Here is a 26,326-nt window from a genome sequence, read left to right on the forward strand (position 1 = left end):
TCAGGATGTTATGCATAATTATGTTTGCACTAATGTCAATTCAAAAATAAATAAATTAAATCAATTCTCCAATGAATTTATTTTAGATAAATGCATCACTGTTATTCGTAATCAGGACTACAGCTTATTCTTTATACCCTGGATAATAAAATGCTTATCTTTTTCAAATTAAAAGGCCTCCCATTGAGAAGGACTGTATCAGCAGATAAACTGAGTGGTTAATTGTGTTTTGTTTTAATGACAAAGAAGCACTTTAATCTGGTAACCGTATTCTAATATGTATTTCATGATTTAAATATGTTATACTCACGGCATCATTTATAATAAACATGAAGGATTCACAGCCTTACCTTAGATAAAGACAGACAGCCTGACTCTAGTGTGCATATTAGACTGGTGTACACCTACACAGTAACAATCAAAAAACGGAATTATGATCATGGTAATAGTTACCATCTAGTACTGCTCCAACAAAAATGATTGTAAATATGTTATTTCAGTGCTTCTTTATATTCTTCTTTAGGATTCAAACCATAGTAGAGAAGGTCCTCCTGTATGGCTGCCCAGGCCATACGCTCTGTGGTAAATGTGGCTGTCCAATCTCCAGTGGGGGACACGACGATAGCCCCCCCACCACCCTTCACTCGCTCGCCCATGTACCGCAGAGAGAACCCAGCCGCGTCTGAAGCTGTCCGTCCTATGACAGCAAAACAAAACAATCTCTGTTAAAGTCAAGAAGTTTTTTTAGTAAAACCAAACAAACTAAGCACTCATTTCAGTCATGTTCCCATTATTTGGCACAAAATGGTGTGTGTGTGGGCAAAGACAGTTTCAGGATCATTCACTGAATAACATTAACATTGGATTAACCCAACAGAGGCCACTGCACATATGGTAATTATATACACTACTATGCAAATTCAGACACCATTTTCATATATTTATTTTCCAGTCAGAACATTTATTAAATATGTTTAAAATGCAGATGTATACTCCAAACCGCAAATTCCACAAAAGCATTTCAGTAATGTGTTTAAATTGAAGTTAAATGTGTTTTCTGAGCTACTTCAATTGACCTTAATTTATTAATGTTATTAATTAGGTTGTAAATGCATTAAAAGTCATTAATAATCATTTATAACACATAGACATCTACACTGTCAAACCTCAGATACTTACGTCACTTTGTCTTCTCCCATCATTCGACATTAAACCTGTCAGCTTCAGCACATATGCATTAATAGGTTGAAAACAACTACAAACACAATGTCTTTTTTTAGACATTGATGATATTGTGGTGCACCTCAACATATGAAACAACCACGTTCACAATTCTCAGGTCTGAGCTTATCCTTTACTTTGATGTACTCAGTAATTTCTGACACTTTCAGTATTAGACTAAAACAGGTCACTGTTTTTTTATCTTTGTTGCAAATGATTATTAATGGCTGTTAAAGTGTTTACAACCTAATTAATAACCATGTATTAAACAGATTTTTTTATCATTTATAAACCTTTATAAGTGTAGTCTTATTTTAAAGTGGTATCGAATACTCTTACTAAACCAGTTCAGATATTTTCACACAAGAAAATAAAAAGAACTGCAGTTACAGGAATTTGATGAGATACGATTTAATAATAAAGAAAATGGGAATGATCCACTGAAGCCTTTGGACAAAATGGGAATGATATAATTGCACTGAGAATATTCTGAACAGAGCAGTTCGGCTGAAGAAAGAGAACTTAGAGGAGACTGCGTTTAGAGGACACGCTTTCTTCACTCCACTTTTTGTAGAAACTCAAAATAAAAAATACTGAATGTTGGACTGAACACTGCTTTTACTGTTCCAGTTCCCTGTGGAAGCCTGGGGAGCAAAAACAGTGAGCATTTCTATTTCCTTGTGCTGTGTGATAAAGCGGCGTGGCCTGTTACAGTCCTTGGACGCAGCATAGGTCACTCGGGGAACAGGATAAGGCAGACTGCTCTCACTGCTGCTGTGTGCATTCATTCACTGCTGTGGCAGAGCAAAGGACTGTCGGAAATAAAAAAGAAAAGATAAATGGTAGGCCCTCTGTCTTAAAGGTTTCTTCTGCTTGGAAAAGCCTAACAGGGATAGGTTTGACTGCTGCTGTGCAAGGCGAGGAAGCAGAGAATGCAAGTTTTAATCAAAAAGGGGCAGTTTCTCTTAAACGGAAAGCTCGCCGATGCTCAAAGTGAGGTACAATGGCTGAGCTGCTCTGGAGAGGCTGGTGTTTAAAAGAAGAATTGGGAACAGGCACGAGAAAAAAAGTGAGACGTCGCTCTGCCGCTTCCACAGTCATTACCGCAGAAGTTGCAAGCAAACAATAGCCTGCTGACCCCTCCACACACACTCTGCCTCATTATCCTGCACCAACAGCGGCAGCATGGCCCACCCCCTCCCCTCCAACACTCCAATTAAAATGATTGGCAACAGCAGTGTCAGATCCGCACGCCACTTATGTTAATACAGCACGGTCACGCAAAATCTGACGACGGCGTGTGGGTGAAGGGGACGAAAAAAGGGAATATTATCACAGAGATATCGCAACCTGCTGCAAACACAATGTAAAGAACATGGCCGAGAAAGGCAAGCTGAAAAAGGCACAATAACAATAATGCCCAGCAGGCAGTGGTCAGCAGGTCCGTTTGTTCCCTCTGGATGCAGAGAAACACGCTATTATATATAAGTGTACGAAATAAAGAAGAACTTGTGCTTGATATATAAATGTTTAATTGTAACATGCAGTACACAATGTGTATCACTGTATTTCATTTTTCTGAGGTCTTGAGAAGGTGGAACAGGCAACAATGCCCCTACCATCAGGAGGCTGTTAGTTCAATCTCTGCTGGTGACACAAGCATTGTCTGCTAACCTGTGTCTACTGGCTAACGTATCAGAATCAGTGTTCTGCATGCTGAGCTGTCCAACGATGCTGCGCTAACACCAGTCTGAAAAGGAAGTCCTTAGTAAACAGGGCTGGTCCAAAAATGTGTATTAAGATATTGTTTAAAAATCTGGAGTTTTCATGATATACCACAGCATTTTTAAAAATGAGTATTATTTATTTGTTTGTTTGCTTGTTTAAAGTATGACTAGGACCTTAAATAGGTCTTCAGCATATTCACAAGTGTACATAGAATATAAATATATATATAATGAAGGGTTTGGTTAATATAGGGCTTGCTAAGTTGTACAAGAATATTACAAAAATGGTGTTAAAGAGCAGAAAATCCAGGCACCCAGGATGCAGTGTATTGTTGAAGTCATACTATGGTATAGATTTCAAGAATAGAAATACTCAGTCCTCTGGCACATCAGGGCCAGATTGTTATTAGTATTTGAACACTGAATCAGTTGTGTAAGAACCTTTATTCAGAAGAGGACATGTAGTTTTACAGGATACAGATAGAATGATCAATCCAGAGGTAGTGGATCTCCGGCGTGCCCACGAGGCTCCATTGCATTATGGCTTATGGACTAAACTAAAGCCATATGCATCTCAGTCTGTGGCTGCACTTATAGGGTTTAGCTGTAATGTTTTTTCACAACTCACTCTATGGCTCAAAGACTGGGAGTCTGTCTAAATATTATAATATTCTAAAATAATAATCCAAACGTTGTTTCTCTAAATATTTTTACTTTAATCTCAGACTTATTGAATTATTCAGACTTTTTTCTCAGAATTATTCTGACTTTATTCTCAGGATATTACTATGGATTTTGTTAAATTCTCCAGCCGTAAAACGCCATCGTAGTATTTAGAAGGAGAGTGGGAGAGAGAGACTAGCAACAGGAGTACTTAGTGCAAAATTTTATTCTGTACTTTTTGTTGCATACTATAGTATTACTGTATGTAAGAAAGGACGAATTTTCATCACCCAGCACTAGAAGTTAGTGTTCTACCTTTCATTCTTACATGAACAATTAGGTAATAATCTGCTTATTTGAAATATGAGGAATTCTGCATCTTTTATTACATCTCCTCAATTTTCTGTTAGTTTCCAACCTTTTATTGTTGTTTTATCTAAATATACTGTATGTCTAAAACGTTAAGCTTATGTTATAACTTGATAGTGTTATACTAATTATTCAACCTGTTATTTGTAAATGTTGAAAATATTAGAGATGTATTAGAGCTTTATATTTAATAGTATTTATTCTAAAGTTTAAACGTTAGTTAGTTGCCTTGGCTGCGTATAATAAGGTAATGACCTATAATAAGAGGCAAAACCGGTCTAATATGCACATGTACTTCACATAAAGATTGTTGTAATAATGTAAAAAGTAAGACTATGGTTATCATCATTGGTCAAATCTAGGTGTTAATTATCAGTTCTTAAATTGATCTAGAAATTCCAAACACTAGTGCATCCCTAGAGTCCAACATTTCATGCTAAACCAGACATAATATTTCAGGCTGTTTTCTGTAGAAACGTAAATATGAAGACGTTTATATTTAATCGCTGTAAACTCTAAAATACCTGAAATAATTTAACATGCCTTCTAGCAAAATAGCTGGAAAAGATATACAGTAAACTATGATTTCCCATAGATTTGCTTTGCCATAAAAAGGTAATTACACTAGAGAGCTGTGCAGATAACAAGGTGCTCATCAGCCGCCCCGCTTTGCTGACAGCTGCCAAAAATTAAAAGTGTAATTATAGGAGCAGGGAATGTTTTGGATATGTTCCCTTTACCTCAAGCGTTTTCATTTATTAATTCCCTGACATCGATAAACACAACAATTGCTGCAAGCAAATTAGCAAAGCCATTTATCTAGGCTAGCTACACAAGCAGAATAATCTACAGTGATCTATCGCTTCCTCTATCTGCTCATCAGATCAGGTTCCATGACATCCATGATGTGAATTTAGCTCCTGCCTTGTGTCAGGTGTTTTATTTCATCTTCCCCAGTGTGTAATCTTTACTTCGTGTCCATCAGTCCGGTGCAGAAATGTGTAGTCCTGATAAAACCTGACTTTCTCATTAGAAATGACAGATCAACAGAAATACACCACACAAACCGGAGCTCCAGAAGGAAACATAGTCATACTGTACCTTGGTCCATGTGAAAAAGGATGAGCCTGGCTAAGGTGACTTTGAGAATGGACTCGCCATGACCAGTGCAGGACACTGCGCCACTTCTATTGTCTGCATATCCACCTGATCCTTATCACACACACAGAGGAGACAGCACAATAATACCCAGCCTTAATCTCTGGGACCTCAAGAGAAAGCTTTCTGCCAAGTGAGAATTGATCAAGACTGGGGATTTCATGTCAAAGGATGGTAGTGCTTAAACATTACTACTTATATTTCACAAATGTACAATATTTTGCTGAGTATTAACAAACGCTCACTGGACATTTTGAGGTATCTGATGTCCATACACTCAATAATATATTTATAAATAGGATATATTTTACACTTTTTCATCTACAAATGATACATCCTTACAGATCTAATGTAAAACAGAAAAAGGAACTTTCTTTCATGCATTCTGACAGTGTAAAAATATTGCCATTTTCTGAGACAAGGTCCACACTACAGTTAAAAAAAATCTTCCACATTTCAGAAGACTCCGGCATTGTATCTTCTGGGAATGAGAGTAGATCAGATCTTTGATACAGAGGCCAAACTTTTATTTTTAATGTTTTCATTCCTGGCAAACCTGCTTCCCTGGGAAGACTTGACCTACAATCTGTGTCAAACAGACACATTTTAGAAATTCTAGACTCCCCTCTGGACATATGTTGAAAATCTTTAAGACTCATTGAATGTTGGCCAACTGTGTGATTGTATGACTGATGCTTGGTACTGAATATAGTACCAATATATATATATATATATATATATATATTACTTACAAATAATTGTACATTAAAACACCTCTGTAGCTAGAATAGATCCAGAGGATATTCAGTAAATAGTCAGTGATTTAACAGTCTTATTTAAACAGGATAACAAATAAAAAGTACAGAGTATGGCCCATCAGCTTCTGCACTGTGGGGAGGCTTTACACTATTGATGACATTCATCCACAAGAGCAGGTACTGATGCTCTATGTACTATGAATAGTTCTATATCACTAATACCACTCTAACTCATCCCAGATGTGTAGAATGGGGCTCCATACCTCTGTAATTGGGATAAAAGCATAAAAGCAACGCCCACAACATGTTGAAAATATATCCTGAAACAAATATCACCCAGAAGAAAGCAGTAGACAAGCTTACCTATAACAGGAGAATCTCCAACTCTGCCCACCATTTTGTTTCTAATTCCTCCAGTTGAAGTTGCACAGGCTACATTACCAAAGGAATCCAGCGCCACAGCCCCGACTGTGTCATTCCCCCTGTATGATTAGAAAAGTTTGGTAAGTTAGGTTAAGTAGATATCAGAAATTTTCAGATCTGTAATTTATGCTATTTGACAAGGCATTGCCAAAGTCTGCTGAAAAGAGTGAATTATTAATCATTCTTTCATTCAAATACACCTCCTTTGTACTTCACAGAGAATTGTCTTCCATATCCTGCAAAGCATGGCCCATTTATAATCTAATGGAAAGAAAGGCTTATCATCATCCCAACTGAGCCTCTTCTGCTTCTGATTTTGAGTCCTGAGTATCCAAGAAAAGCACAGTGATCTTGCTGTAGATATATGAGAGATGGGAAAGATGAAACCTCACACTACCAGCATCCTCACAAGTGCTCTCAACATGGGCAGGATACCTGAAAATGACCCATCATCATCTGTCAACAAAGGACACGGGAATAAGTGCCCTGCAATCCTACAGGCATTTCTTCTGCTGCTTTTATGTCAAATCAAGACACTACAAAGGAATCCAGCCTCTTTCAGTGCTGTAAAAAATGTTAAATATTACAATCAGGATCACAAGGGTATTGTTATGGTGTAATTCTTGAAGGCACAAAAAGAAACACAAATTCTGTTTTACGGAAAAGTTCAGGCTGGTTAAATTACATGTTTTGTTGATATTCTAACTGAAAATATGTCAACATGGCTTTTACAAATTTAAATAATTAAATACAAAATATGCCTTAAATTTCCTTTGTTTTTCCCAGTATGGTAGATTCAGCAAATATACTGTAATTGTGCATTGTAATGCATTGTATGGAACTGCCTTCTTTCTCATTTAAATAGTGTGCCCAAACTTATGCATATAATTATATTCCCCTTGGGTTCACAAAAAGCCAAGAAATATAAATCTTCACAATGAAGAGCATGTAAGAAGTTAGTATTCAAAACTAGTGCAGTCTAAGTATACTTTTTTTGTTTTGACTACATATCTCAGCAAATGGGACTATGAGGTTAAATGTTTACCACATGTGAATCCTTTGCAATCGATCCCTGTCTAAAGTCAACTTTCTAAAGTCATCACCAGATGCTGGGTATCTTCCCTGGTGGTGTTCCTCAAGGCCTGAAATACAATTCCTGCATGTTGTCTGGATTTTCTTTCTCCTGCAATCTTATCTCAGTTAAGAGAAATGCATTCTCCGCGGGGTTCAGGCAGGAAGATTGACTTGGACAGTCAACACCAGTCCACTTTTTGGCCATGAGAATCTCAGGAACATGTCTTGAGTCATTGTTTTGCTTCAAGGTGAAGGGGCATCCACTGAGTGTGGAGATACATTGCTTCAATTCACTGCATTCACAACTTACTCATCATCAGCAGTCACAACTTATACTAAATAAAGACAAGTGAATCCATTCTACTGACTCACAGTGTTGAAGTAGTTACTCAAAAACAAGAGCCAAGAGAAACTAGGAAAGCCTAGTTTTGCTGGACCGCCATTAGACATATAGCCATTGTCATAGAGGTGTTTATGGCATTTCAAAAACAGGAAAGCCAAAAACACATACTCTTGTCAGTGGAAGTTCTGGAGAAGCTTTGGTGCTTCATATCAATGTCTTTATTTACATGTGTTTTTTATTGTATGATTGTGTTGTACAGAAAATGGAGGGCAGGACTTATAAATGCAGAAATGGAATAATAAAAAGGAGCACAAGTTTTGTTCTTAATATATAACAACGGCATCAGTGTTTTTCCTGATCCTTTTATTTACCGTATTTTTTGGACTATAAGGCGCACATATAATCTTATGATTTTCTCAGAAATCAAAAGTGCGCCTTATAGTCCGATGCACATTATATGTGTACCCACAAATGGCTTAAGCATTACGGCCACCGTAGTTAGGATCCTCACTGAGCGCGGTGATACATACAGCTCTGTGCGCAGGAGCCCCGTGTTTCATTTTTTATACCGACTACCCCAAAAATGCCTCCTGTTAAGAGACTGGAAGTCTGGAATCATCACTGAAGAGCTAAACATCAGCAACGAGACCGACTCGGATAATGATGAGGGGGATTCGAGCATGCTTGATGCTGAAATCGCCCAACTATTAAACTCTGATACTGAAGATGAAGAGTTTGATGGATTTGTAGTGGAGGAATGAACTGAAAAAGTAAATGTATTGATTTGCAGTTACAACAAGTTGAGAGTTTTCGTGAAAGAGTTCAATAAAGTTTGACTTACGGTCTGAGCTTTGTTTTATTTAATGCGCTGCGCCTTATAATCTGGTGCGCCTTATATATGAACCTAGACGCCTTAGCAGGCCCTTATTGATAATGCGCCTTATAATTCAGTGCGCCTTATAGTCAGAAAAATACGGTAAAAACAAATACTAGATGATCTACCACCAAAGAAAAAAGAAGACCAAGAGCATTTTGTTGATTTTAAAAATTACAATTACAGGAGATCCTCGGGTTATGTCAGTCCCGAGTTACGATGTTTCGTGGTTACTACATATCTCCCGTTTACTGTACAAAGCCATGTTTTGTACAGTACCATGTTGATGCAAAAGTGATTTTGCATCGTAAACGTCGCAACGTGAACTTCGTGTTTGGTTTGCGCAGTGGAAGAATGCACGGTTACGCGGCTCGGGACCGAGGAGGATAGGTGTTAGGATAGGATAAGTGCTTACAATATGTTATTTACGTACAGTGTGTACGTATGTTCCGACTTACACCGAAAATTGGTTTACAACGCGACGTAGGAACGGATCAACGTTGTAAGTCGAGGACCCCCTGTATTTATTTATTCAATGTAACGTGTTAAAACATGTGAAGTTGCAGGTGGCTGTGCACAGCTATATGGATTTTAATAAACACACTAACACTACGAAATGCCTCCCCACCATTTCCCCTCTCTCTGTGAGATATAATATGTTTGTAAATGTTGCTGAGTTCTGAGTCGTTCTGCTGGGCGTGTGAACTAATCAACGTGGAGCTGAGGCTCTATCTAATGCGCATGTTCTCGCACCAAACACAGACCCAGAAACACACACAAACGGAGCGTTTTCCTGCCTTTTTCTTATTGTTCAGCCACTGTTTGTGCTGAAGAACCTACTGTTCTTTAATTCCAGCTGGGAACAAAGTTTTCTGGTTTTTAAACCAGTTTATGTGGAAATGCACAGAACGATTCCAAACTTAGTTCACAAACTGGAGTGTGAAATATGGCTGAACTAACAACAGATTGTGTACTAGCACCACTTTAAGTTGTCTATGTGAAAGATTACTGAACTAACAGTTCGTACTGTGCATGCGAGTTTCAACATTAGGAGTCAGTCAGTAAGTAAAAAAAGGCCTCTAATAGGCTGGTCCGGTAGGCGAAAAGAGTCTATTACAAATTATTCATTAATCCTTTCTCGCGTTGTGCTACTTGTGCAGTCAGCATGTGCAGGCAGTATACACACATGAAATTAAACAAAAAGACAGGTACAGAGGTGGTTATTTAGATAATGAGCAGCTTATTGTTTCCACAGGCTTCTCTTATTTAATTTCTCTCCATACAAGAGAATTCTAAAGGCTTTTGATTTTTAGCAAAGACTAGCCTGGCTTTTCTTTTCTTGAAACCATACTTGCTGCTGTCACATTTGTTTATTCTTCTCTTTTATAATTGATCTAATCATTGACAGCTCTATGCCTACATTGTAAAGTGTTCTTGATCTGTTCAATGGTTTTTCATCATAAAAATATTCTTAAGTCTTCCATTGATGTGGATTTCTGACAAGTTGGCTATTGTTCTGTTCACTTGCCTATTCCCATTATATATAATAATGGCTGATTCTATATTGTTTGCTCAATACAGACATAAACCATTTTAAATTACACATGATTTACACTTTACACATGATTTTTGTGTGATAATCATGAGCTGATATATGGAGTTCATATAAAGAACATACTTAATGACTGCACTCTTGTTGGGTTAAGACACTGAAGCACAAAGGACAATTCAAGGTAAAATTAGGAAGCAGAACGTTCCTTGAGAGAAACAGGGGAGCAAACAAACTCATGAAGAATATTTGTTGGAACCAGGTGGCGAGGAATCACTTGTCAGGCTTCTGAAGCGGAGCATCAATCATTTTTGACAGGCGCTTGATTGCTCTTTTAAATCACCAGTGATGGCTGGATCTAGTTCAGCGGCTCAGGTAAAAAACGCATTTAAATGCTGTCTGATGACGGACTGTATTTCACATTTTGAAGTAATCATAGCATTATGCAGTAAATCTTTTAATATCCATAAACAATGTAATGGGGCATGCAGACATTCGAATTAGAAAGATGTTCTTCATCTGTCTGAAGCACAGCTTGTTTGGGAGGGTGCATCACAGGCAGATTGTCTTCTAATGTAGTTTCTTATACATGACTTACATACTAATTGTCCTCCGATTATAATTACTTGATTGTTTCTACACTCTGAGTCTATTCTCTCAGCGTCACATATAATACACTGTAGGGGCATTTTGTAGTTCCACAGTTACAGACTGAAGTCCATCTGTTGCCCTGCATACATTCCTTGCCCCATTTCACCATGCATTTCAATGATCAGGACCACGACACAGCAGGTATTATTTTGCTGGTGGATAATTCTTAGTGGCACAATGATCCTAAAATGGCGGTGATGTTTCTGTGTTTTATGCTTGTATGAATGGATCAAGTTGTTGAACAATATGCCCCTTCACTGGCTACTTTATTGGACACAGTTACCTCACTGGCCTAGATTGCAAACGTATAGTAAGGGACAGTACAATTGTTGTTGTGTAATGTGTAATTCAGCATCTAGTCTTGCATCTTCCCACAGCACGCTGGCTGGCTTGGTTTTGGCGGACTGTTTCAGTGAAGAACCAGGTAAAAGGCAGCTAACAAACTATGCAGAGCAACAGATGGACTACACTCGTTAGATGTAGAACTATAAAGGACACTTCTGGTGAGGCGACAACATTTAAATTTTCAGCAGCTAACATCTAGCTAATGTTTCAGTTAAAAGGAATGTTGATGATTGGGAACTGCTGTTTGTTTACATTCAGAAGTGCAGCATTTTTAAGGTGGAATGCAATGTTTTAGGAGAATATGACTGCTGTTTGTACGTGGCTGAAGTCGAATTTATCTGTAAATTTGTACTCACTGTGTGAATTTCCACAGAAATGTATTTGGAACTCAAGTTGTTTAGTTTTGTAGAACTTTTGGTCGGTGTTTACTTTCATGCAGTTAGAGGTCTCCTGAATACCAATATCAATGGCTAATATCAATGCTGATTCATACATTTATAAACTGTCACTACCTTAATATATTTACAAAGAACTAACGTTTATATGATCAAGGTATTGATCTGTCTATATATCGATCCATCATCAAGGTCTCAAGAGATATATTAGTAGGACAATAATGTTGCACAATACTAACATATTACACATGTTACACAAATATAGATTTAAAACAAACATTTAAGTTATTTTGTGACTTCTGACAAAAAACCTGAGAAAACAGTTTTGATGCTCTATGGCCCCATCTATTAGTAATGCATTTATATGGAGTTTGCAAAAACTGTCAGCAAAGTGTTCATCTTAAAGTAGCTCACTCATTAGATTAGGAACTTTGGAATATATAATGCAACTAATAACAAAAATAAATTTTCTGATGTAGTGGCCAAAATATAAATATGAAATTACATCAGCTGACATATCAATGAATGGTTATTTGCACACTTTAATAAACAATATCGGCTTTCATCCAAAATATTTTCCCGTAGGTCCTGTCCTATTAATCTCACTAATATTTACTCTGTTAAGTGTACCCTTTTAAGCACGGTGGACTATTGGCAAACACAGTACAGCGTATCTGACTCCACTTTTTGACCTCGGAAGCAGGGCAGTGACTTTAATTATAAGTGCATTTAAATGGGTGTATGTTTTAATTTGGCTCGGTGCCCTGGGCGAGCACTGTCACACCAGGGGCTGCTGTTATATACGAGCAGGGTCAGGCAGACTGGGCAGCCAGAGCTGCTTTATAATCATCCTAAATGAAGGGTGGAGGGTAATTGCATTCTAAGGGCTCCGTATAAAAGAACTCCCTGACAGTGGTGTGGCTGAGCACGGGGAGGCCATCAATAATGGAGGCACGGCAGCAGAGGGGCAGGATGAAAGGCTGTAGCTCAGCCAGCTGTCACTTAGCACCCCCACGGCACTATTTTTACGGGCTCCCAGTGGAGCTGGGGTTACACCTTGTTCCGGCCCCAACTCCTCAGCTCCTGGCCCTGGGAAGCAGAGGTGACAGGCTGCAGCGACTCTGTTGGAGCGGCTGCACTGCTTTAAGGCCGCTGGGAAAGCCTCCAGTCCCAGAACAGGTGCAGCAGGCTGCTGTGAGGCTGTACAAGGGCCAGTGGGTCTCTCTCCTAGTCCAGTCACTTCTCAACAAGCTTAAACGCTGCAGGCCTGCTGACCACAGAGCCATACAAAGGCCCTAAAGCAACTCCCGCTGACAAAAGAGGAACTACACAAGGAAGAAGCTAAGTGGGACAAGTGAAGCAAGTAGGGCTACTTCAAAGATGTCAAACAAAGACAGCCTCAAACAAAAGTAAATATAGTTAGACGCAGCACCGTGGGATAAACTGACCCATAACTGGGCTGACCTAATATGCTTATTGTAAAAAGTCTAGTAGATTACCATAAATATAATATTAATATATTTGTCTGGATATTTTTAAATAATAAAACCAAAAAATAATTGAAAAAAAAGAAAAGAAAAGTGAAATGATATTTCTCATATGTGTGCAGTGCTCTGACTCTGTGCCCGTAGCGGTGCAATGTGGGGTGACAGTGGAGAAGTGAGAACACAATAAAAATATTGACTTTAAAAATGCTGATTTGTTTGCTCACCCAGACAGAAATCCAGTTTGGTTGTGGTTGGGTTGATCATACACATTTCTATCATGTGTGTTTTGGTTCAATTATCATGTCTAAAAAGACATTCTATCCATTGTTAGTTGATTAAACTTGGTGCTTAAATGGCTACAATTATTAACAAATATGTGACAGGCTTAATGTCAACTGACAGAGAAGACAAAGTATGGTCAGTATTTTGACCTCAGATCTGAGGTTTAACAATGCAGATGGATGTGGGTTCATTATTTGACAAAATAATATGTCACTGTTAGACTTTCTATGTGTTTAAATTGTACATTTAAATTTTACACTATTCAACGGATGCTGTTCACTGATATTTTTTTCACCTGTTCACTGATATTTGCTACTCAACACTGAATAGTATACGTAATGTTTATTGCTGTCATAATAAAAATAATTTATTTATTCATTCATTCATTCATTATCTGTAAGTGCTTATCCAATTCAGGGTCGCGGTGGGTCCAGAGCCTACCTGGAATCATTGGGCGCAAGACAGGAATACACCCTGGAGGGGGCGCCAGTCCTTCACAGGGCAACACAGACACACACCCACATTCACTCACACACACTTTTGAGTCGCCAATCCACCTACCAACGTGTGTTTTTGGACTGTGGGAGGAAACCGGAGCACCCGGAGGAAACCCACGCGGACACGGGGAGAACACACCAACTCCTCACAGACAGTCACCCGGAGCGGGACTCGAACCCACAACCTCCAGGTCACTGGAGCTGTGTGACTGCGCCACCGTGCCTCCCTAATTTATTTATTGAACTTGCATAATTTTTAGCATTTTATAATTAAATGTATTTCATTACTCTTTAAGTAGAAAATACTTAATGATAGTAAGATCAGTTTTTATCAAGGCCTTGTGGGGTAATGCTTTATAGCTTTATTAGGACAGATCTAACAGTATTTTGAAAAATGTCAACCATAGTTATTTACAATTTTTAATCAATATCAATTATAAAAATAATTTTAAAAATATTTACCTGGATTTAAATGCATTTTACTTTGAATGGACTCTGATATATTATTTGAGGAAGCTAGGTACGATGATACCTGGTGGAGACAAAGAGAGCTTTGCGACGCCCAGTAACTTACCACTGTGAGTTAAAGAGCTCCTCGACCCCAGCAGAATAGTTCTTATAGTGTTCCCACTCTTTTCTCTCCTTCTCAGTGACCAGAGAGTCAGTGGGCAGCGTGGGGATACCCATGCTCTCTGCAAACAGGTTCGCCCCTTGGCTGGTCAACATGACATGGTCAGTCTGAATAAACAAGTTAAAAAACAAAAAAAGAGATACTTGTCAGGAGTGAACTGAGACTAAATTTAACACAGATCATAAACACAGACACTTGGCATTTACCTGAAATGTTTTCAGCACTTTATCTGCTGGATAGACTCATTCGGCGTGAGTTATAATTGAATAATGACATTTCACATAAAATGCAATCATTATTCTCTGAGTGGTTTTGCGTGGTGTAATTACCCACACTGCACTGCAGTAAGATTAGATTTTGTAAAAGTCAGCACCGGCCTTCAAACCCCATCACCTGAGCAGGCAAACAAGACTGATATAGCACCTTGACCTGCGCACTCAGCATGCTAACAGCCCCAATTAGCTCCTGAGTCACAGCTGTGGTTAAATCTTCCTCGTCTGTAGATTCCCAGGCTGTGGGCTTTAGTGTCCCCGCTGTACGACTTGGAAGGAGCTATTAAATCACATCAAATGAAGCAATTGCCAGCATTCTTGCTGATATGAGGCGATTGAAGAAAGCAGCACTCGCGGGCGCCACTCGGATAATGAGCCGTGGATCAGAACTCTGTCAATGACCCCAAAAACCGAATCATGTGCACTTGAACTTACGGTCAACTACGGCAGTAATTTCACAGTTGTATCATCACTATTACTGTGACTCTGAACTGAAGGTCACTATTCATAAAGTGGAGGGAAAATAAGACTGTGTGAATGGCTTACAGAAGGATTTATTTTCTTCTTTTCTGTTCCACTGTTGCTACGTAATTCCCACTAAACAAGCAAATATTACTGCCAATGCCACACATTACTTCTAGGTGAGAGTGGGTGTACAAATGAAAGTTTTCTTGTTGTTTATACATTTTTAAAGCCAGAGAGCACTAAAGCTTCAGTAAGCCACAATTAGTCACAGAAATCATAACGAAATACTAACTTTTCAATTTGTTCATTCAGTTCGAGCTCACCGAGTCAATAAACGGACAGTATTTTTTCAGAAACTTCCCTAAAGGGACACTAAATATGATTTGGATTTTTGCTAATGGGGACCCCGCTCTTGTAATTAATTTTTACAGCAATGCACTTAAATCAATGCAAATTGGGAGAGGGAGTAAGTGTTTCATACCCTCCCCCAAAAGTAACACAGTGCCATTTCTGCAGTGCTGGGCAACAGCAGGTTCACAGTCCTCTCTAATACAGCTCAGTGAAGCATCACAATGATTTTGAAGGCGTCATTTTAAGGTAAAATATTACATAGTGTTTTAAATAAAAGGAAAGGAGCTTCACAGGGTAGACTTCCAAATATGGTAATAAGATATAGAGAACATAACCATAGAAGATGGATTCAACTTCTATGGAAGGATTTTGTTTTGCATAAAGAATGGCAACTTTCAATATAATAATAATAATAATAATAATAATAATAATAATAATATCAGACATAATGTGTAGTTGTGAAAGCTGCTGCCACATTATAATCAAATGTTTCTGTTCTATTTTCCTGATTCTAAATATTTTGTATGCAATTTATATTAATGAAACTAAATGGCTGCTTGGACTGCAAATTAAGAGTGGAATTTTGCACATTATATTTATATAAATCTGTCAGATAAAACATTATAAACACAGACATGTGAAGTGTATCTATACATTGATTATCTCACTACAATAGTACTACAATGGCATCTACAATGGCAATGTATTTGGCAGTGAATAGCCCATTCGTATTTAAGATTGACGAACTGGAAACAGGAAAAATGGGCAGTTGGTGACTTCTGGTTGGCAATTCTGGCTGATTGGTGTATGCTATTTTTAAATTAAAATCTACATTTTGGATTTACATTTTATGTCATTTCGAAGATATTTTACTTTGACAACTGTAAAACGTGCCAGTATTGGGCGTTAATAATGTAGGAGGACCATAGCTCTACAAGTTTCACCTTTGCAGCACATATGAATTTACAGTGAGATATATTTAATGTGTAGCTATATGCATTTGGAACAAAGTCGAATTCAGAATGCAATAGCACCAATACCATAATACAACATGATACCAAACAATATAAATTTCACTGTTCTATTTTGCTCTTAGTTTGAAATTAATCTGAGACAGACTCTCAGTCCGGCTTGGGAAACTTAAATATTAACATGGTTATTAATGTCATTTTTCTCTGTCAGGTGTAGTGCATTTTAGATCACAGGCAAAAGCATGAGGTCAGTGAATCTCGATCGTTGCATTGATCATGGCCTGATGAATTTTTAATACTGCCTATTAAACAGACCTGCCAATCCCTGGTAAGGCCAAGGTCTTTTGGGGCAGTCAAGACAGGTGCTCTACCTAATCAATTCTCATGTAATCTGGGCTCCCCCCCCCCCCTTCAATCTGCAATCTTGGGAAGTGAAATTTTTGTAGTGGTTTTAACTTCCACTTCATATAGACTCTTTATAGAGCTCTGTTGACACATATTTCAATAGAAGACATCTCTAGAAAAATTCACTAGAACAGGCTGAAAGATTCTGAGACACAGGCTAAAAGTGAATGATCCTAATATTATATTTTTTGACTAATTCTTCGGGTATTGACTTTTATAAACAAGGACTGATGTCGACTGTTTGCTGCTGTGAGATAAATCTGCTATTTGTAACGAGTAATTATAAACTCTGTCAGATACATTGAGTGTGTTAGTCAGATGAATAAATCAAGGCAAATGCTATTGCAGGATGACATGCTGTTAGTCTTCAGTAATGAGCTCACTGCTGTCGTTCCTGAGCTTCAGAGGAATATTTTAACACTTTTCCTTGGTTTAAAAATATTTCACACAAAACGCCTTACACAACTTTTTAGAATATTCTTTAAGTGAACATCTCGAGTGAGACACTGATTGGCCGCTCCACTTCCACACTTTACTGTTAGCACAAGAGACCTTTGTGTTTTTACCCCTTGATTGTCTCAGAATGGCAGGAATGAGTTACTACAGAGACTAAAGACATTTTTCTTACAAAGCTGTCTTACAAAAGAGAGGGTCTTTCAAAAAAAGTGGATGCCTTGAATCTTTAAGGCCTGTCTGAGCAAATTCATAGTATAAGACTTCCATGTCCACCATTACAAAGAGCTCTGATTGAAATCAATCTAAAAAATCAGACAGCATTGATCTCCCTTTGACTCTGTCATCACAAAACGGCAGATGAAATAACATCTTAGAGTTAAAGGAGCCAGGAAGCATTCTCAAAACTGTGATATCTGTGATATCCCCTCAGCTTTTCATCTGAATGCCATGGTTTTTGGGGAAGCATTCACATACTCTTAAGAAATATATGTTATTATGCGAATCCAACAACAGTTTATTCATGTGTTGACTAACTTTGTTCACTCGACTCAGAAGCATGCGGACAGCATCTTGCTATTCGAGATTGTGTCTTCAAAAAGAGCCTTTTATATTATCTGTTATAGATAAGGAAACTGCAATTTTTTCTCCATGTCCATGGTCAAATTGTGGAGGCCAGTCAGCCTAAACGCATGGTATCAAAGCCACAAATATCACTGAGACTTATAACCCATGGCTTAAACTCCTACAAATTAGGAAACATATCGTAGGCTGAACCTTCAGGACAGGATTGCAGCAAAGATCAGTAAAAACCAACACATCAATTTAGGCCTGTGCCAGATTTCTTATTGCTACATACTGTCAATTGCGATGTACCTTGCAACATGTTAAAGCATGCTGCAAACTCTTGATGTGAGATGATCAAAGATTGGCCTAAAAAACATTTTTATTTTTCACAAAATTATTTCAGTTTGTTGAATCATAAAAGAAATCTTTATATTATGAAATATGACACTCTACAGAAAGTTAGCCTGACATGATCACACCTTGTAGTGATAGATACCAAACGTAAATGTGTTTAAAGCCTCTTTAAAGCGACTGTAGGTAGTATTTTTACCTTAAAATTACAGCTTCAAAATAACTGTGAAGCTTCACTGACTTATAATCAGAGCCTAGGTTGTTGCTTCTCTGGGCTCAGCACTGCAGAAACTGCACCATGTAATTTTTGAAAGTAACAAAATAATTGTTGATTGCAGGACACTGCTGTAAACGTGAACTGCACTTTCTCTTCTTTTCTTTTATTGTATCATTTTAAATTGTTTTATTGTGTTTCCTTTTGCTCTTTTTACGTAATTCCTTTTATTGCATTTTAATTGTTTTAATGGAATTTCATGATTTTTATTCTTGCTTTTACCTGTTTTATCTGTAAAGCACTTTGAATTACTCTTGTATGAAAGGTGCTCTATAAATAAACTTGCCTTGCCTTGCACTCTGCAACTGTAGGCGGAGCTCATTAGCCAAAATAGTAAAGCTCACCTAGTGTTACTTTAATGCATCTCACTGTAAAGATACTAGTAAGAGTCAGTAAGTTTCCGTTTACACATCAATTCATATCAAAACACTCTCTTGACATCGTTATGAGTTTGTTCTGTAAAAATTTTGAAAATGCAGTGGAATTCTCCTTTAACCCACAATAAATAGTGTAGTTCGACATCCAGAAGAGAAAGTGAATACAAACACAGGAAACTGAAATTGTAAGACCCTGCTTGATCAATAGGGCAAATGTATCACACAACAGCTAATCCATCAAAGGAACAGAGGAATGAAAGGGTAAAAATGGTGGGAAATGCACCTTTTCCATCACGGCACGGGCAAGGCTAACAGGATTGGCAATGTTTCTAACGGAGGAAACAGCTCCGGCGGCCAGTGTTTCTCCCTCCATGATGATGGCGTCCAACTCCACTTCTCCATCAGTATTCAGCACGGCTCCGTGACCTGCAGCAAGACAGCGGCGCCGCCGCAGGAGCCTCTTACAGTATCACTCTGAAGAGAATGACTGTTCTCTGCCTCTCTCCCGCCTGCCCCCCTCCCACTGCATTCTTCCAGCAGGCTCCATCTCACAGCTCTTTCTACAACTACATTTTCTCACAGGGGGGGAAAAAAGGGGGGGGGGGGGGATTAAATCTGACCTTTAGCCTTGACTCGCAAGGGACTCCACTCGGAAACTTCACAGCACTTGGTTTGAGAGTGGACATATTCAGTCAATGGAAGCATGCTGGGAGAAATAAGTCTCTCTGCTATCATCTGGGCGGTAACTTGCTGGATCCTCCACCTCACGGCTCTAGACCCCCCATTCAGAGCTCGGCCAACTTACAGAGGCAGTGAGTGATTTCACAGAAATTATTAAGGAGGGAGAAGTGCACAAAATGGTGTGTATAAAATAGGTAAAATGTGAAGAGGATGGCTGAGGAACATTACTGTAACATGACCTCACGCAAACCCTCAATCCAGAGCACTCAGAGGCAGATTATTTACAGGGGCTGTGCTATTTGGACCAAATACCACATTGTAATTATACTTGTGGTAGGCCTTTATGGCTTTTAAAACTACACTGGTAAGTAGGTTGTGTGATCATGTGTGTTTTTTATTTACCAAAGACAGATGTAAATCATTTTCACATGATATTTTCACATCTTTCAAACTGACATTTTGGTATTATGCTTTCTGATATATGTAGCTAAATTATCTCTGTTTTGACTGGCTGCCCTGTATTCTGCCTCATTCAAAAGCATGTCCATGCTGAAACACTCCATATAACTGCAGCATGAACAGATGAGGTTAATCTGGTGACTGAATAGAACACGATAAGTGAGTCTGTACAGCTGCTGCCTTGGCAAGGTCTCTCTTGTAAAAAAAAGAATTTCTGATCTCAATCAGACTTCCTGTTTAAATTAAGATACAACAATTAAATTAGAGTTAAAATCTCTTTATTGGCCACTGTGTTTGCACACCCAATCCGTGCACTGAAACACACAGTAGTGAACACTAGGGGGCAGTGAGCACAAATGCCCGGAGCTGTGGGCAGCCCTAGTCTTGGCGCCTGGGGAGCAGTTGGGGGTTAGGTGCCTTGCTCAAGGGCATGTCAGTCTGCCGGCTCTGGGGATAGAACTGGCAACCTTTTACAAGCCCAGTTCCCTAACCACCAGGTTATATAATTCACCAATTGAATTATATAAATGTTATGCAGTCCTTCTCTGTACACAACAGAAGTATCTTTTGTGCAAACACAAAATCTTTTCAAGTCCTTGCACAATTGCACAATAAGACTGTGCACGTCAAAATCAGAGAGGCTCCTGAGGCCGCTGGCGCGCAACAGCAAACGTAAACAGCTATTGAATATTAAAAAACTCATTCAGACCCTATAACCCTCTCATATTCATCTCCTTGGCTGAAAGAGTGAGAAGCATCTCATTTCACCATCACACTCCACTCTTTCACACCTAGCCGCGCCTGTCTCCTCTCTAAGCAGCACAGCATTAGTCTTCTATTGATCAGTCTGTGCTCCTGGCTACTCCAGTGTATAAAATGATCCCCCCTCAATGAAGTGCTGATTCTGCTGCTCTTCTATGAAGACGATCCGCCATTTCACCTATGGTGGCAGTTAGCCATCACAAATGAGATAGACCCTGACAGGCGGCTTGTGTTAATGAAGTGTCTCGTTCGGTCCCTGCTGGCTCGCTGTAATCTGATGAATACTCAAGAACCTCTCACCTTGCTCTCGGGGTAATCATTAACAACAAAGCGTCAGGGTTGTACAGTGAAACCCAGTCCAAGTTCCAGCATCAGTGGAAGTCCTGTGCTGAGTAGTTTTAAAGGTTACTCATCTGCTCTTTTGTCTAGAAAAAAATGGCCAGTAAAAACTAAAATTCCTAACAGAAGAACAATGCACTGGATTTCAGGTGGAGTTATAGGAAAACATGTTAACTGTATAGACATTTTCCATTGCATGGTTAAAAATTAATGCGCCCAAAGGGGATCTATTAAAATATTATATTTAATTGCTTGGATATAACTCTAACACTTAGCTTTCATTCATTATCATGCATCTAATAATATACAATTAGCCCCCACCTCTCTTCATTTAACCTTCAGTCATCAGTTCTAAAGCCCCTCCCACAAGTTAACACGATTGGCTCCTTGGGTTTGTGACATAAGAAACCCTGGCTTTCCTGTTTGAGACTTTTGAAGACTGGTTTTTGAAACTGTAGAAATACTCAGACATGGAGTTGAATGCTTTGTCTTTGCATTACATAGATGTGTACAACATTATAGTTATAAATGTATTTCATTTAAGATAAATATCAGTTTTTATGGAAGGAGTCACTGGATTTTATTAGGTGATATGCATGTGGATTTATAGCCTAACTGTGACCCTCATTATTCTGTGGTCTATAGCCCTATTCGGACAGGAATAATTTAACCTGTTGAAATGGGATAATGTGATTATTACTGGAGTACATCAGTGACTTTAATCCCATTTAAACAGTTTATTTTAGTCATTTTTCCAGAGTTAGCACTCCCAGTCTTTTACCTACTGAAAATGACAAATAAATAAACAAGAGCAGATTATTTTAATTATGGATGGATATTTCATCATTGTGCCATGGTAAATGTAATATTTGCAGGTTTTCTTAAGAAAATTATGCCACAGATCAGACGAGTTGTTCAAATACATGGCAAACGTCAGGTGTTGGACAACGCACCACACTCAAAGACGACCACAAGATGACCTAAAAGACTGTTCAGTGGAGTGAAACTTTTGGCAATTATAGGTAAGTTGTGCACAATAGCAGCCTACGTACATGTTATGAACATGCAGTTACTACCATTAAACAGGTTATAAGAGCAGTTGTAATTGTATGAAGAATTAAGAGCGAATGAAGTTTTTTGCCATCATCTCATCCATTAGCTCTTATGAAGGACTAGTCCTATCCAAATAGGGCTTGTGATGATCAAACATTACACAATGTGAAAAATAATGTTCAGTTCAATCTAACAGACACTAACCAGCATCAAAAACTGAATCATCTTCCATCTTCCTCACAGCATCTTCAACAGCGTCCAGTGCTCTGCCCCCTCTTTTAAGAACCCCAATCCCTGCCAGAGCAGCTGCCTTCACCCCGGCCACCGAAGCCTCGGCTAGAGCGTCAGGTATAGCCCAGGCTCCACCGTGCACCACGATCACTGGTTTCATCCTCGGGTTTCAGCAGGAACCAGACAAACAAACAGCCCACACTGTCAGGAGAAGAGAAATTACTGCCAGGTTACCCTTTCCCATGCACTGCCCTTGGACTGCACTGTGCTGTGTAATATATTATTCAGATGAGCACTGACAGAACAGGTTAATGTAACTCGCACGGCTCATCTCAGTGGAAGGGGCTGTTTACAGGACGCTGGCTGTCAGCTTGCTGTCATGTTTATGCCTGCTCCATTAAGGTGAGGGCCTGTTCCATTGGCCCTGCCTGGTCTGCTCTCCATACACATTCATATCCTACAGAATTAGCATCCATCGCAAAGGAAGGCAATAAATCTGCACTTTATATGTAACATAATTATGCTATTCAACATTTACAAAAAGTTATGCAGAGCTGTTCAACTTACAGGACCAAAGTCTATACTGTTTTGCTCCTCCAACATCTCTTAAAGGTATTATTAGAGTGTTTGTCCCCGTTTGCTGCAGTTACAGCCTCTCCATTTCTATAACCACATACACTAGATGTTGGACCTGCTGTCAGGATTTGATGGCATTCACCCTCAAGAACTCAGTAAAGTCAGGGACTGATATTTGCTCATTAGGTTGATAATGATATAAGCTCAAAAATAGTGAACATTTCCACTGTACCCCTCCAGTATCGATATATATTGACCTTAGGCTGCTCCAACATTTCATGATTTAGAACTGAATTAAGACTATAGTGATACAACCTGTGCCAAATTGAACATCTGTGTGGGTGTTGTGCTTACTAATAATGAGCAGTGTCTGAGTTACACCCCTTTGGACATATTCTGAATTATAAAACGTTACAAACATATCTAAATAATGTCTACTGGACATAATAACAACTTTACCAATCAGGGTTTCAGCCATTTTATCGACGACTTTGCCTCTTTCAGCCTGAGGGACATGAGGCAACAAGCTCTGCTTCGAGAAGACGTTTGTTTTTCTCATTTTATTTTACTCATTCACCGAGTTTAAATTTCTATACACGTTCGAAAGAGATTTCTAGACTTATGCCAAGGACAGTCCCATCCTCTAAGCAAGAAAAAAAATAGGTATTCTTTACCTCTTTTTTTAGAGCTTCCACTATCCACAAGACTAACGTTTGTCAGGTTTAAACATCGATGAAGTGTAAAGAATATCTTCGCCCTTACGACCCTCACAGTGCTTTTACATAAGAGTAGCCTGTGGCTAACCGACCAATAAGCTCTCTGTGATCTCCGTGTGGAAATGATTGCTAGCCAATGGGATCCTCTACATTTAAATATGACCAATAAGTACATCCTTCATTGGCTGCTAGAATGTTGATTGAACCATGTATAATACTAAACTTGTTTATTATTCTGTTCAGGGGAAATGTGGATTTTCAACGTAGCTCCTAAATCAGAAACTAAAATTAACTATATTGTAATACTAACCTTACATAAAAAAAGTTTTAAAAAATAACAACTAAAAGAATAAAGTCTGACACCGTCTTATAAAATAAAATGAGTTCACAGTCACAGACACATTTATTCCCATATTACATACACACTATGATATGTGGCTGCAATTCATGCTTCTCCTTGTGGTTAAATATTGCAATCAGCATGATATGCTGTGTTTTATGTGTTGATGTTTCAGATCACTCCAAATGAGGTGTTTTCCTCTAGCTGATATCACATGATTAGTGTGTAGGCACCACAAAGTCACAGCTTAGGTACTCTTGGTTCTGTTGGTTTAATTCCACAGCAGTCTGTATGGTAAAACCCTGTGCATTACCTTTCAGAGCTATTTGAGGTGCTGTGGGTAATGGCCCTGTGGAGTGGAACACAGCCATTGTCTTATTTGTTACGGTTTGCCTGCTTGGCTGCTGTAGGTTTCCTCTAATGCACTAGTGCATTGGTCCAGATTCAGGCTGTGTGACCTCTAGCAGGTAGGTGAACTACAATAGCACAGACCGGCACTCTGGTGAAATTGTCTACTCTACCTTTAAACACAGTTGATTTTATCAGAATGTCAATGCGATAAAGACTGAATAAGACTAACCCTTAACCTAGGTGTCTTGTTTACCTTACACCAAATCACTGAGATGATAGGAGTGTGTGACAGCTCCAGAAGTACTCTCATAATTTTATTCTAACATTGGTTATTTATCTGAGACAATAAAATCTCAAAAGGTCTTGTGTTGTAAGACCGGCTTTAAAATTAAACAAAATTTTGAGCAGACCATTTTTGGGCTAACGCCTAATGACAGTGAACAAATCCAATTTATGATCTGATGTCATACTTTTATTTATAACAAAATGATAATGCATGCAGATCACCACTGATTTTAGCCTAATTTCCCCAGTAACCCTGTGATCCTGATTTTTTTTTTTACTTATCATTATTTCAGTTCTTTCATCTGTATTAATGCTTAAAACAAAAACACTCTGCAAAAAACCTGCAAAAATAAATAAATAAATACAAATAAAAACAAAAAACAAACAATAAAAAAACCTTAATCAGTTAAGTACAATGTCCATTTTACTGACCTTTTATTACATACATAAACTATATATTGATTATATTTTATAAGGAGTGTTTATTTCCAACATACATTACATTTTCTTTTCTTTTCCTTTTTATACTATGCTGAGAGTGAGCCATAAATATGGATTCAGTTCATTCTAATGTGATTATAATTAATCTAATCTGTATTAGAGATTATAAATTAGAAATATAAAACGTGTTATCTGTTATATATCTTCAGCTGTTATTCTTTATATCCAGAATTGTCACAATGCATTGAATTATACACTTACATTTAGGGCATTCAGTTCACATTTAGGGCAGATGATCTTATTTACAGTATTTACAACTGCAATCACAGTGTTTAAACTTGTTACAGAGACAGACTCTAGCTGTGTTAGGAGACCAAGCATAGTGTGGTGTTTCTGCCCAAGCTTGAGGTGTGGAAGGCAAAAGTGTTACCCATGTTGTGTATTTCTCTTGGAGAGGTGCGGTGTGGATGAAAGTGAATGAAGAAGATTTTCCGCAGACACGTCTTGAGTTGTAAATACATTTTTATTACAATAACAACAGTGTCTTACGAGCCTTTATGGAGCCTGGAGAGAGAGTATCTTCCAATTCTCGTTGTCTTGTCTCTTCTCTCTCGTTCAGCTCCTGTCTCCCCATTATGTAGAGTTGTTTTGTTCCAAATAAGGTCAAAGCACGTGACTCTTGTTTAAAATAACCTATCTGTATGGATTGGGGAGAGGGAGCTGGGGGACCTCTGACCTCCAGAAAGATACAACATTGTACAACATTCCATTTCCAAGGACTCAGAAAATATATGTGGAGACCCAGAAGAGTTAGGCATTCCTAGTGCTGCACACTTAGTATCATATGCATACACGGCCCATGTTCATGTATAAGTTTCATGTTTAATATACTTCACCCACTATCTTACATCAACAACTAACATACTGATATCCTTAACACTTCAACTGTTATTTTTATGTCGGGTCAGATTGGATTTTACTGTTATCTGATATATGTGAAATCCTGCTTCCTCATGTGCAGTTGGAAAGTATAAAGACTGAAGCTGTGGACGTTAGTGTGGGTCATTTATTCATTCATTGTCTGTAACCGGTTTCTAGCTCAGGGTGGCATTGGGTCCAGAGCCTACCAGGAGTCACTGGGCGCAAGGTAGGAACACAC

The 26,326-nt window shown here is 38.5% G+C and overlaps 1 protein-coding gene across 1 annotated transcript; it reads right to left on the reverse strand.

The window, feature by feature from the left end:
- Positions 1 to 64: 64 nt before the first annotated feature.
- si:dkey-103j14.5 (isoaspartyl peptidase/L-asparaginase) lies at positions 65 to 23,812 on the reverse strand. The gene is made up of 8 exons (XM_066679963.1): positions 23,709 to 23,812; positions 22,432 to 22,659; positions 19,217 to 19,359; positions 14,391 to 14,554; positions 6,260 to 6,378; positions 5,082 to 5,192; positions 533 to 697; positions 65 to 404 (listed from the first exon to the last, which is right to left on the reverse strand). Exons 2-8 carry the CDS (start codon positions 22,616 to 22,618, stop codon positions 352 to 354), a joined length of 942 nt encoding a protein of 313 aa, XP_066536060.1. The 5' UTR covers positions 22,619 to 22,659; positions 23,709 to 23,812; the 3' UTR covers positions 65 to 351.
- Between the last annotated feature and the right edge of the window lie 2,514 nt (positions 23,813 to 26,326).

This window comes from Hoplias malabaricus, chromosome 8, assembly GCF_029633855.1.
Source record: "Hoplias malabaricus isolate fHopMal1 chromosome 8, fHopMal1.hap1, whole genome shotgun sequence".
NCBI classification, from domain to species: Eukaryota; Metazoa; Chordata; class Actinopteri; order Characiformes; family Erythrinidae; genus Hoplias; species Hoplias malabaricus.